Below are 13,986 nucleotides of genomic sequence, written 5' to 3' on the forward strand. Positions count from 1 at the left end.
GCAAACCTTGTTAAAAATCCACCCTTTAATTTCACGTTTTTCCATCTGATGGCCTCCAACTGAAGACAGAACAATATTTTTTTTTTTGAAAAACCTATAAATACTGACCATAGAAAATCTGGACAATAGTTAGTGGAAGAAGATGAATGACATCACGTCACTGTATTTTTCCCCCCCAGCGTCCTTGAGAGTCCTCACCGCCGCCAACAAACACCACGTCACATGGTACACGTTACCATAGTGATGGTCCAGTCTGTTAGCGGTTAGCCTTTGCTTTTTGTTTTGCTCCTTTTCTTTTTGTTGGCGCTGCTGCTGGTGGGAGGAGGAGCCGGCTTCATCGGCGGCGGAGCCCCCAGTTTCTTGGTTTTGGCCCTTTTCACTTTCTCCTTGATGGCTTCGATGTCCAGCTTGCCTTCTGCAGGAGCTGCGACAGGAAACATGGCGGTTAGCGGGACGATCAACGGCACCACGGGTTCAGACATGTTCGGCTCCTCGTTTCTTACCTTTGCCGGTTTTCTTCATCAGCGGCTTCTCTTTAGGAGCAATGAACGCTTTGTTGCGCTCTTCCTGCTTCTTGGTCAGCGCCTCGGCTTGTTTCACCTGAGAAAGAGGAACAATCAGTCTCACAGCTGGCCGTTCTCACAACCACGATGCAACGTTTCCTCAGCAGAATCTTCTGCATTCGATTAGATCTGCTCACACTGCTGTGAAACCGTGACGAAGCAGCCATTTTTAATGTCATAGCAACGGTGAACACAGGTGTAATTAATGCAATTAATTCTGCATTCTAATTTAGATATACAGACTCTATATGGATGTAAATGGATGTAGTCATGGTGGCGTCACCAGGTTTGTGGACTACAGTTTCCCAGCCACAAATTCTACATTTCATACATACATCGCCCCCTTGGATGTTTTGCAAGGATGTGACCGTATTTGGACTTTCTCATAGACTTCTATACAACCAGAGAGGAGTCTCCCCCTGGTGGCCAGCAGAGAGGAGGACAGCTTTAAGGCACTTCAGCCTTGGCTTCACCATTCAGAACTGGAGGATGCCGTTATTAATTACAGCTGTGTTGTCAAAAAGGCCCCACAGAAGGAAAGAAGGCCTCAACAGCTGGATGTCTTTACTGATAAAAATATAGATGAAGCTGCTCACCTTGATCTCCTCCATCTTCTTCCTCTTCTTCACACTTTCACGCAGGAAGAATTCTCCCGTTGCCAGCTCCTTGTCAACCTGCGAAGACAATCCACCAAATTAAAAACTGCAACAAACGCAGGAAAAACATTCCTCTTTTTGTTCTCACTTTCTATTAAAAAGATTTTTTTTTTTATGTAACCAAACAAACATTTAAAACATCAGCCTTTAGCGTAGATTTTTATAACAGCAGTGATATGCTACGTTAGCGTTAGCTCATGAAGCAAGTAGTCCAACATAGACGTGAAATGAGAAAGCTCCTGACCGTGCTCTCCGGCTGCGACGGCGGGAACGGCGTGTACTCCTTCTTCACGCTCTTCTTCTTGGGCTCGCGCCGCTTCGTCAGGTTCTTGTGGCGGAACTTGGGCAGGAAGCGTTCCCAGCTCTGCGTCCGCAAGTCGGGGTCTCTGGACAGCTCCTGTTTGATCATCAGCGTCTGACGGTTCCCCACGCCAAAGAAAACGTGGAATAGGGTGGTGGGGAGGTGGTATATATATATATAGTTATGTATTATTTTATTGATGCTTCGTCACAGCTTTCCTGCATGCGTTTCATGAGATCTGGGCATTTTTATTTAAAGGCAGTTGCATGCTTTTATTGTGGAAGACCCACAGGAAATGAGCAATGACTGTTACTCGTATTAAACAAGTCGACTTTCATATAAAGACCCCGCGGCGGCTCTTTGGTGCCCTCAGCTCCGGGTCGGAACCCAGAGAGATGTGTTTCAGTCAGGAGATCGAGAACAAGGATGGAGAATATCTTCACGGGGCACAACGCTGCCTTTTTTGACGGAACAAGTCGGATGGATTTCTGTGTTCTGAACGTACCTTGATGTTGTAGATGGGATGAATGTTCTTCATCGTGTCCATCACCACTTTGCGTACCTGAACGACACAAAAACAGAGACTTGTTCTTAGAAATAAAGTTGTGTGCTTCCACATCCTGTTGTTGTCTAAAATGTATTCTAATTGTTATACACAACATATATACATCATTTTCTTTTACTTTAAAAATAAATAAATAATGAATTTAATTTAAAAGAATATACTTGTGTATTTATTAAAACTCAGTCGGTGGTAAAATGCTATTATGAAACAAAAAGAATGGAATGGGGGATTATTTATTTATTTCGTTATATTTTACGCATTAGGGCTCTGTTCTTAATTAAAGAGTCTCCGTTGGATCACACCCAGATCTCCCAGCAGGGATGATTATGGTTTCATGGCGCTGCTCCATGAAGTCAGTATAATAAAATCTAAAGGGGGAGTTTGGGTTGCAACAGATGCTTTCATGCATTTATAACTTATTTTCTTCATTTTTATGCTGTTGTTGGATGGATTGTGGATTTGAAACAAGTCGAGCTACCTTCTTCCCCGTCTCTTTTGTTTTTAGAGGTGGTTCACTTTTACTCTGTTGATCTGTAGCTTCAGCTTCTGTATTTATCACTGCAGAGTCAGTTTGACATCCTGTTTATATCCTTCAAACTCATATTGTTGAGTCTTCTGTCTGCTTCTCTGTGTGTTTTGGGGAATGAGGTCCCGAGGGTACAATTAGCCGTTTGTCTCTCATTTTTTTTGCCTCATGATCACTCCATCTTCCGGTTTCTACACCCCGTATGTTTATCAGGAGACTCGGTGAAGGTCTCACCTCCTTCAGGCCGCCGAAGGGCCCCAGAGCCGACACGGTGTTGCCCTGCACCATCACGTAGCAGCTGGTCAGCAACTCCAACGCCTGAGGAAAGAAGAGACAGGGAAGCACTTAAAACCGTAACTTTAACAAAGAAAGAGAAACCGCTGAAACACAAACAATCCATGGTTTCAGCTGATGAGGAGCAACACTGCCACCTAGTGACATTCATCCTAAATTGCACCAGAGAGACACTCGATTCACCTCCTCGCTCCGCCGGCAGTTGAAGTTCAAGTTGTTTCAGATGATCAAACTTTCTGGGCTTCACTTCTTATGTTATGAAAGGCATGTTATATGAATAGTGTATCTTTATTATTATAAAGGTTTCACAAGGAATACCAGTAATTGTTTTATTCTTATTATTCACTACATTCAACATGACTTGTACTCCTGGGGTCTGGTTCTTATCAAGAAAAGTATTTTCAGGTTTATTTGAACCACACTTTTCACAGACACTTTTCACAGATGCCCCATATCACCTGCTACTATAAAGCTACATCCCAAAAAAAGGAGTTTGAGTTAGAAATAATTCAACGATTACCGACAGTGAAGAGGAAGCAGCATCTTTGAGAAAAACGCTGCCGCCCAGCAGGTATGAGACGCGTCGGCTGAAAGACAGATCTTGTTTTGGGACTCACTTTTAGGGTGGAGCCCTTGGGGCCAATCAGCCGCTGTCTTCGCTTCACAAAACGCTCTCTGTTCCTCACCAGGGTCCCGATTTTGATGATGTCACACGCCACGTCATCCTGTAATATCCGCACAGCCTGGAAGCAAAACAAACAACAACAACTGTACTGTCAGGGAAGCGAAACGGCCCGACCATCAGAACTCAGCATCACCAATTTATTATAATAAAATAAAATAGCAGCAGGCGAAGTGTTCCTGAACGTTACCTGTTCGAAGGGGACGCTCCTGGCCAGCAGCTTGATGAGATCCCTGGCTCTCATGATGGCGTACGGGTCATACGTTTTCTTGGTGGTGCAGACTGTGATGCTTCCTTCTATCAGGTCCAGAGTGGCTTTGACGTGCTGAGAAGGAGAACGAAAAAAATTCACGTCACACAAGATCTGAACAAATCTAGTGAAATGTCTTCTCTCTTTTTTGTTGTTGTCCACATATCAAAGAGTTTCAGTTCACTGTCAAAGAGGATTAAAGAAATCAGAAAATATTCACATTTAAGAAGCTGGATTAGAGAACTTTGACTTAATAAATAAATGTAATAGTCGACATCACAATACTATTGCTGCTAAAATTATAATTTAATCCAACTACACTACATCTACTTTTAGTTGCAGGTCTAAGCAGCAAAAAAGCTGCTTTCTTGCTGCATCTATATCAATTATATAATCCAAAACTTTTCTTTAAAAGACTTCAAGCACTCCCAGTCTTTTCATAACTATGTATAATAAGAGATAGTTAATCAAATCTAGCATAATATAGTTGCAAATGAAAATATTAAGAGGGAATCACAATCAAAATAGCCCTGTTTCCTTTTTAGTCTGTCTAAAAACATCTGTCTCCCTCATGCACATGGATGAAAGTCACCAATGAAGTCACATTAACAGCTTATTCTGTCCAATAAAGCAGCGGTGTGTTCATCGGTGGACTTACTGCATCTCCCAAAGCCTTCTCTACAAGCGGCCAGCACTCCTTCAGGTAGGCTTCTCTGTATTTGGGGAAGAGGGTGGCGAAGCTGCTCTCCTCCAGCAGACCGCGGGGGTTATCCTCTTTGGTGAACGCCGCCTCCTTCCATCCGTCGGGAACCGTCAGGAGCTCGGATTCATCCACTGGGACATGGAGAATCATTTCATTTTAACATTATACACAATAACACAGGACTCATAGACATCATGAGAGCAAACCAAACCATCACAAAATAAATTACAGAAACAACACAAATGCAGCGATAACCCACCCAATTAATTATCCCTCAAAGTAATCCATACATTAAACACACACACATTCATGTAAGGTTTTGACTCTATAATATAATATTTATATGACACAGTTAATCCTTAAAACTAAGGCAAGACAAGGCCATTCAAAGTGCTTTATATACAACATTAAAAGACACAAAAATATATAAAATAAACATTAAAACAAGCAAACAATGAAATTAAAATAAAACAAGCCTTCATTATTTTCTTACTTGAGTAGATAACACGCAACCTGCGCGTTTACAAAGTTAAACACAGCAAAGAACAACAGTGCGTTGCGTTGTTTAAGCGAGCAACTAGTTTACAGCAATTATTTACGACACGCTGTGACGTTACACGCACTTTATTTCTACGCTAGCTCGCTAGCTCGAAGCTAATTCCTGCGTGCGTCTCCGACGGCATGTAAACACGGCGACCAGCCGACGGGACTGCGCTCCTCGCGACGGTTTAATTACGTCACCGGGTGTCAAATTACAGCGTTCGACTCGGCGGCGACCACAAACTCACCTGGCTGTTTGTTCTTTTGAGACTTTTTCCCCGTTTGTGTTTCACTCACGCCGTCTCGCGTCGTGGAGGACGCCATTGTTGTTGGCGGATGGGCGGGGCTTCTTCTTCTTCTTTGCTTGAGTTTAACGGCAGCTTGTATCTTTAGTGTTACACTACTGCCATCTTCTGGAGTTAGCTACCACTACTAGAACTACTACTAGTACGTACTACTACTAGTACTACTACTACGTTTTCTTACTTCTTCTTTGTTATCTAACTTCTTCTTCTTCGTTAGCTAACTTCTTCTTCTTCGTTGCTTCTTCTGTTCCTTCTGCTCCTTCTTTTTCTTCTTCACTGCAGTTTAACGGCAGCTTGGATCCGTATTCATGTTGCATTACTGCCATCTTCTGGTTGGAAGAGCTAACTTCTTCTTCTGGTGTGTAATGGCAGTTGGCAAACAATGTTATATGGTGCAGTAGCGACACCAAGTGGTATGGAGTGTGGATCACGATTGTAATTATTATTCCCCAATTCAAATACATTTTACATTTAAAAAATAAATAAATAGATATTAAGTTAGCCAACTTTCAAGACTGCACTTTCACTATGCTACAGAATTATAATGCGGCCAGCAGCCCAACATGGTTAATTAACTCCTGTAACATCAATTGAACTGTTCAATATCAATATTTCCTATGTGCAATACCGTGAATAAAATAATGAATCCGTTAAAATGCATTTTTAACTTAAAAATATAATAATTTAGTTTATATGATGAATTAAGTGAGTTAAGCAGAAGGGCCGTTATCTATTTGTCTTCCTTTTCAGATGTTTGAAGTGTATTTATGTTGATTGTGAATGTTTGATAATTTCCAGTGATTTTAATGTGCAATGTGTGAAACTTTCCATAAAAATGAAGATCAATTCACAGTTGTTTAATAAATATTGTCACCATCATAACAGTGAACCGTCTCCATTAAAAACAAACACACAGCTGACGTTCCAAAATGTTTATTGCAGCCGGAGCCGCTCATAGTAAGTCATGATTGCTTTGCTTGCGCTCACGGAGAGTACGGTTACTCCCAAGAAGCCGATCGATCCGGCCACAACGGAGACCATCGTCATGTGCTCGGCCCCTGCAACGACACGGACACCAGTCACATCGCACCGAGCTGCTCGTTAAGACTTACAATAAACCCCGATCATGTGACCTCTGTACATGACTCACAGTTAGAGGGCTGGCCGCCCGACGCCCTCTTGTGGACGACCAGAGGTCCAGCAGACACAACAGCAGATCGTCTCCCCTCTCGGCCCGTCAGCTTCACCGACCTCTTGGTCCGCTGACGCTCGCTGCAATTCTGGTAAAACAAATATCTACATTTCCACTCCCGCTACATGACAGTAGAGACCGCAGATCCACGCTGAACCCTGAAGAGAGCCTCTCTCCTGTTTACCTTGGTGCAGTCTTCATCGTGTCCACATATGTTGGTCAGGCAGTGGAAGTAGAGGGGCAGCCCCTGGGGCATGGTGAACATCTGGACGGAGAACCTGCTTTCCTGCGCCCGGCCGTTATCGGAGAGCCAGCTGAAGGTGTCGTCGACAGCACAGCTGGAGGACGAGAGAGGGGCGGCGTCATCAAACATACGAAACGCTGTAAAAGCATCTCAAACCGTTTAAATGACCTTTGGGTTTCCAGGTATTAGCCACATCCATTTAACCTTTATATTCATTATTAAGACAAGTTAAGGATGTTTTTAAGGCGGGGCATAAAAGATTTCCACCCACCCGTCCTGAAGAAGTTCCCCCTGGACCGGGTCCTCCGGGTCGGGGCTCTCGGTGGCCCAGCAGGACTCCACCTGCAGCAGCACGTCGGAAGCGAAGGAGTGGGCGGTCTGCAGGGCGACCTGGAAGAACAGCGTGTCCTCCAGGCCCATGCTCACGGAGCCCGTGTAGCTGTCGTTGTAGGACTCGTCGGCGTACAGCGTCATGCTCACACCGAGCTGCAGCGAGGAGTTGAACTCCAGCAGAGACAGCGAGGAGATCCTACCGGCAAAACAAAGCGTTACGATGTTTCCGTCTTTTTAAATTCAGAGACAGAATCCGAAGATGTTCGTCTCACCACTCCGTGTCCACGCTGACTTGAGCGTTGCGGACGTACTGACGCGGGTAGACGCACTTCAGGACGACCTTGAGGTCGCGCCTGGTGATGGTTCGCTCTCGGGTCAAGGTCACGGTCAGAGTGTTTTGGAATTCGATGTGGGTTTTGTTCACCTGGAAAAAAAACATTTGTTCCAGTTGTTATTGTAGTCATAGTAAATAACTGGCGTGTGCATTAAGAAGCCTGAGTTGTCCCGTCATCCGTCACTCACCCTCCTCACGGTTCCACACTCGGAGGCTTTTCTTGAGGTGCGGAAATAGTAGAAGGCGTCGCTCTCGTCGGCGGTGCAGCGGCCGTCGTTCAGCCTCACGTCCACCTTTCCCCCCATGTAGGAAGTCAGGTAGGGCTTCGCTATTCCACCGGTCACCTGCTCCTCCAGACACTGGCTGAACACACCTTTCTCTATTTCAAAGCGAGGGGGCGGAGTCAGACACGTAGAAAGGTTTGTCGTTTAAAAAAAGAAAAAAAGGAAAGTGCAAAAGCGGTGGAAGCATCTGGACATGCAGTTCCTTTAGTGTCCACTAGATGCTGCTAGAGAACAGTTTATTTAGGGAGAAGGGTTTCCCAGCATCCAAATAACTATTTCAGGGACACAGGCCAGGTATTTTCAGGGAACCCTCGAGGTCAAAATTACAGTAAGTCAATATTACAGCTAAAAAGCTTTAAAAAAAAAAAGGGCCAAATGTATGCATTTGCTTGATTGGAAGTAGTTCCAACCAATCACAGTGACCCTGATGTTTGAACTCCAAACACTGAATTCAAACCCAAACAAAAACAATCACTTTTGTTAACTTATTGGTGCCTTTTAAATGTGGCAACTGAGTCTTCATAGGATAACAAACTTTAAAGCCGTTACCGTTGCAGAGCGGCAGCGAGGCGGCAGGAGGCTCGACGACGGCGCTCACGTCGTAGAAGCCACGTTGGCAGACGCAAGCGTACGAGCCCAGAGTGTTGATGCACAGCGAAGCTGGAGGACACGACGCCGTCTCACACAGATCCGGACCTGACGAAACGGCAAAGCAGACCGGTTGAACAGTCCGTCACAGACCTTTTATGTATTTATTTTTGTGGACCTACCCTCCCAGTGGATGACCCCGTCTGAAACCGTCATGTTTTCTGCTTTCAGGGAGCGGATGTGGTCCAGCTGGTCCTCCACAGGCAGGATCACGCTTTTGCCAGTTTCGGACGCGTCGAAGGTCACGAACTGGATCTCCGTTTTGTCCGGCTCGTCTGCAGGTTCGAAGGCGGGCACCTCGACGAGGGCCGGCTGCTTGAAGTCTTTCAACAGCTCCTGCATCTGAATGAGAGAGAAACATGGGAGTTACTCACCACTAGGGGGCGTGAGAAATACATGAAGTTACGTATCAAAAGTATTCATACTGGCAGCGACACAGATTTGCAACGGTTGCATTCAATAAAAGGTTTGAATAGATTTGTGCAGCAGAGGACCAACTTTAAAAGGTTTATACAGTGTACACGTCCAGGGCTTTTATTGTGAAAGGTAAGAGCAGGAAAGGAAGCTCCGGTCTGCGCTGCCTTTGTCTATATTAAAAAGAGTAATAAAGTTTGCCTTCTTAGCAGTTCGAACTACGCAGCCTCTGTGTTGTCGTACACTAATAACGTAAGCTTACGCCGAATATGTCCGAACAACGTGATTGGTCGACGCCAACAAGCTCCGAAACAAAAACAGTTAATTGATCACATTAAAGGCCTTGAAGCGGCGTCTCCGGATGTCAGAAAGGTCTGATCACTGACGTGAACCGCATATTATCTCCCACCTTATCTCTGAAAATATTCCCCATTTTCTTTCTGGGCTCCGACTCGTCGTCCTGCAGCTCGTCGGGCAGCGACCAGGGAACGACCATGGTGAGGGCCTTGAGGGGGAAATCGAACTGCAGGTCCCCTGAAGGCACAAAACAAACAGTGTGTTTAGCGTTTAGGGTTAAAAATCAGATCAACAGGATCACAGCAGCGGTGACCTCATTCCTGACCTTGGTGCAGACCGGGTGCGGCAGCCCTCAGGAGGAGATCCAGGGACAAGTTTGCTCCCTGAAAATGCACCTGAGAGCGATCCGACTCCCAATGGCCGCCACACTCCTCCCACACGTCCAGGATGTAGGTCTTCCCGTCCTCGAGGCCCGGCAGACGCAGCGCGGCGTCGGTCACGTTGCTGCTCACGACGGTGCTGCCGTTCTCCAGAGACAGCTCGTACAGGAAGACCACCGCCGGCAGGTCGGTGGTCAGCGACGTCCAGCGGGCGGTGGAGTCGATGGAGCGGTAGCGGAGGCTGGAGACGCCGTGAGGCCCTGAAGGAAAGACGGGGATCAGGACTCGCAAACAAACACAGTTGCTGCAAGAAACCCGAGAAGCCAAGAAAGAAATCACCAATATCTTCTTATTTTAGCATAGAGTACCTCAGATTACTTAATGTGCTAATTAAGGTCACATGCTCTTACGTGTCCAATCAGTGTGAAGATGTGCTGCAGTTTTACTTGACTTTTAAGAGGTTTACATCCTCAGAGGATAAAAATCCAATCAAAGATGCAGTCTAAACATGTGATACTATGGCGGAGTCTGCCAGGGAGTTTCAGCCAATGAGAGCGCGACACGTGTTGAGGGGGGAGGAGTCACATGTGACAACAGGAACTTTACTGCACTGTCGTTGCCGTAGCGCCGAGGCAGTTGGATGTTTCGCATGTTGATCCTACACGTGAACTTCTATGCCGACGATGTCTCTACGTTTACCCGTGTGTGCCGTGATGGTCTTGGTGCTCAGGAGCACGCCGTCGCCGCACAGCGCCTCCACCTTGGCCAGGTACGGTCGGCACGGCAGCAGCCCCCCCACGGTGAAGTGTGTGGCAAGCGTGGTGCCCTGCGGCGCCCCCTCGTTGTGGACCCTGAAGGCGGAGATGGACGTGGCGTTGCCCACCTTCCAGCTCAGGGTGTAGTTGTCGGGGCCGAACGAGGTCTGGCGCAGGGCCTCGATCCTGGAGTGAGCTGAGGGGGAGCAGAGAGGATCATGGGTAACACATTTCAAATATCTCATAAAGGTTATATAGATTCCAGAACCTCAAACCTGACGGACCAGGTTCAGCAACCAGTGCAGGACTCACCAGAGTTCCCGCCGTTGAAGACCATCTTGCTGTAGCGGTACTCCGACCCCGCCTGGCAGACGGTCTGCAGGCCGAACTTGACCCTGGTGCAGGGCTCCAGGTCGGACAGGACGTATGTGGATTCATGGCCCGGGTGCCACGAGAGCACCTCCTCAGTGACGTGGTCCTCGCCGTCCAGGTAGAAGGAGGTGAGGAGAAAGGAGGAGAACTTCTCGGGGCAGTCCCACGCCAGCGAGACGCTGCTGCTGTTCCACGACGTCACCTCCAAGTCCCTGGGGAGGTCCGGGTCTGGGGGGGATACACTATTGATAAAGCCTTTTCTAGCCTTTTTTTGCCCACTTGGGGGCGCTGGAAACAAGCTGCGGACAATCTCCTCCTAGAATAGTCCATATACCATCGATCTAGGAAAGGCCACTTGATGGATAGAAGCTCTTTTTGAATAAATCCGGCTCTTTAGCTTCTTAAAGCTCAAAGCTGCTTGAGCCAAAGAGCTGAAACTATTAAATCAAATCGATTCATAAATCTTAACATTTTAAAAATATGATTGGCTTACGATAAAAACAGCATTTTACCGGTGATGGTGGCGAGGCAGGTGAAGGAGTGCCGGCCGGCCGTCTCCACACAGGCCACGTAGCGGCTGCAGGCGTCCAGAGCCGTGAAGCGGTAGTGGTCGTCGGCGGTGGCGTCCGTGCTCAGGGCCTTGAAGGCGCGGAGCTCGGTGCGGTACAGGGTCACGATGCGGCCGCCGCCCGCCGTGGGCCGCCCCGCCGTGGGCCGCCCCGCTGTGGGCCGCCCCGCCGTCGGCCGCCCGGCCCAGGAGACCAGCAACATGGAGGCAGTCCTGGACTCCAGCTTCACAGGGAGGCGCGTAGTGTGGCCTACGGATGAACACAAACCAGAGTTACAGGCATTTCGACACATGCTGTAAACCTGTGTAGCATGAAAGCATGGGCCACTGTATCAACTACAATTACGCACCGACAGCAACGAAGAAGTTCTCATCCTGGTGAAAGAACAATGTGTTGTTTTCACATGCGAACACCTCGGTGGGACTCATCGAGTCCAGGAAGCCCTACGGGAAGAACAGGAGATCATCAAAGGGGGTCAAAGCCAGACCAGGTTTGTGGGACATTGTAGTTCAGACGTACCTTCGTGGCATGTGTTGGCTGTTTGAGCGGTTTCTTCCGGCCTCGGATTTTAATGAACTTTGTACCTTTAGAGAAACATTTCATTCATAACTTGATTTGTTTTGTTTTTGTTTTTTAAAACATTTAAAAAAAACTAAAAGTTGAAAGATTCTTACGTGGCGTGATTCTGAAAATCCACACCTCTACAGCGCCTCCGTACTGAAGCGTCAGCTTGTTTTCAACACCCGAAGACACCGTCAGGGAGGAAACTTTACCCACCTTCCTGATGGACTTCAGCGACGTGTCATTGAGCCAGATGTTTCCACTGTGCCTGAAAAATAATGAAGTCATCTGATGCACCTGGTCAGCTTGCCCAAGGTGGACAAGGAATGGTTTTGGTGGGGAAGCAACTTGACTGACCCAAAACCTCTAGGATGAACTGGAATGCCAGAAATCAATTCACATCATTGTTTTGGAGTGGCATCTCCAATTATCACACATTCAAGTGTCCACATACTTTTGACCACGAGAGAACCCCCAAAAATAAAAACTGCATTTTATAGGAGAAAAAAAAAATCTTGATCTTGGTACATTACAGGCCTACTTTGTCTATTTTAAAATTAAATGGATGAATGAAAGATTGCAATGGTACTAAAAATAATGCCGAATTTACCCATAATGTATAATGATTGATAAACCATCTGAAGTAATGTGTCCGCATGTCCAGTTTTGCCGCTGCACAAAAAACCGTGTTTTTGTGAATGGAGTCTGGCGTGAACCGCCGAGAGTGTGCTTACCTCTCCAGCGGGTCTTTGCTCATCCAGCAGATCGAGAAGGAAATATCGTCGCAACGTCCTGCAGGAAAGAAAATCAATTAGAAAAATATCCGAATCGTTGAGAGCAACAGATCGGCCGGATGTGACTCACCGAAGGAGATACTATGAGGCACCAGAATGAAAAAGATGAACGAAACCTCCAAAGAGTTCCTGAAAAGAGAGAAGCACGTTAATGCGCCGCGTTTAAGGCCGGTGGGTTCAACCTGGAGTTGGTTTTCTTACATGTTTTTCTTAGTAAATTCCACCAAAGGGAAGTTTGTCAAAGTTAAGACTCGGCTGGAGATGACCAGACTCCTAATGAGTCTCAGGTGTGTGCTGCGTTCAAGCACCTGCTCAGAGGGAATGGAACCTATCGACTCTTCTTGTGTTGTTATTGTCGTGATTTTTAATTATCACGGTCAATAGGATGTTAGGTTGGGGACCATTATAATATCATCTGTATGTCCGAAATAAACAAACGTGTCGGGCCGTGTAATTACAGCATTGGGCGTCGGAAGCTTCCCCCTGGAAACCCCGTGTTTAACGTCACAACGCTATGATTTGTGGGTAATTCCCTCAGGTAAAGGCTGACATCTTTTCCTGACCAGTTTACATTTAATATTTATTTATGTTGGTAATGTGATTTATATTTATCAGTTATTTTTAACTGTATCATGTTGCCAAACAAATAAATACAAATAAGTAATTTCTTTGTATTTTTTTTAAATGTAATTCCCTGTATTCTGATGCATTTTAACACGTGGTTTGATACTTTTATCTGGCTCTACATGAGACATAAATATGGGTTTGTAAAGTGGTTGTCTCCTGTCAGATCACATATTTAAAAATATGGAAAAAAGGCTGAAAGTACAGAAATTGAGTTCATGGCTAATTCAGAGGACTATTTATGCTCGCATGCAATTGCAATTTCAGTTAAACAGATTTCTGTTGATGTTATTACATTTTTAAAAGGATAAAAATGAGTCAGACGCCCATGAATGTTGCAGAACATAAACTCCTCCACAGGTTGTTGAAGCCTCCAATCAGAAACGAGCGCTGGTCTAAAGGACAACATGATTTAAGGAAAAAAAGGACAAGTTGTTTTGGACATTAGAGAGGCAAGAAAACTCTATTTGAGATCTATTTAATCCACAATGATCCCTTGAGGAGATGTGATTTTTCAGGTTGTGGGTTTTCATAAGAAAACAGCAAATAAAAGAAATAAAAAACAAAGGAAATAAACATTTTTTTGCCCCTATGATGCCTCCTCTCCTCTAGAAGGCCTGCAGGTGTCATCGTGGACCTGAAATCACATTTACAGTCCATCTTAAATGTATAAATGTATTTCTTCTGTGCGTATGAAGCCTGAATACTCATTTTATGATGTTTTTCCTGCTGAATCCTCCCCAGTTCACCGTCTGCGTGGGCCCTCTGAGATTTCATTAAACAAAGGAAAGACCACTTGT

At 45.9% G+C, this 13,986-nt stretch overlaps 2 protein-coding genes across 2 annotated transcripts; both read right to left on the minus strand.

The window, feature by feature from the left end:
- Nucleotides 1–173: 173 nt before the first annotated feature.
- Nucleotides 174–5,491, minus strand: krr1 (KRR1 small subunit processome component homolog). Its single transcript, XM_084038436.1, has 10 exons — nt 5,329–5,491; nt 4,496–4,671; nt 3,778–3,912; nt 3,523–3,648; nt 2,846–2,929; nt 2,026–2,082; nt 1,464–1,634; nt 1,160–1,237; nt 504–600; nt 174–424 (listed from the first exon to the last, which is right to left on the minus strand). Exons 1-10 carry the CDS (start codon nt 5,402–5,404, stop codon nt 264–266), a joined length of 1,161 nt encoding a protein of 386 aa, XP_083894562.1. The 5' UTR covers nt 5,405–5,491; the 3' UTR covers nt 174–263.
- Nucleotides 5,492–6,302: 811 nt separating this feature from the next.
- Nucleotides 6,303–12,687, minus strand: LOC311032229 (uncharacterized protein). The gene is made up of 18 exons (XM_084038865.1): nt 12,633–12,687; nt 12,503–12,560; nt 11,882–12,036; nt 11,727–11,791; nt 11,557–11,650; nt 11,151–11,456; nt 10,579–10,866; nt 10,211–10,462; nt 9,457–9,771; nt 9,244–9,368; nt 8,543–8,762; nt 8,322–8,468; nt 7,677–7,867; nt 7,427–7,578; nt 7,093–7,350; nt 6,762–6,915; nt 6,536–6,665; nt 6,303–6,443 (listed from the first exon to the last, which is right to left on the minus strand). The coding sequence occupies exons 2-18, from the start codon at nt 12,523–12,525 to the stop codon at nt 6,319–6,321; spliced, it is 3,000 nt and encodes a 999-aa protein (XP_083894991.1). The 5' UTR covers nt 12,526–12,560; nt 12,633–12,687; the 3' UTR covers nt 6,303–6,318.
- Between the last annotated feature and the right edge of the window lie 1,299 nt (nt 12,688–13,986).

This window comes from Eutrigla gurnardus (assembly GCF_963514095.1).
Source record: "Eutrigla gurnardus genome assembly, chromosome: 21".
Lineage (NCBI taxonomy): Eukaryota > Metazoa > Chordata > Actinopteri > Perciformes > Triglidae > Eutrigla > Eutrigla gurnardus.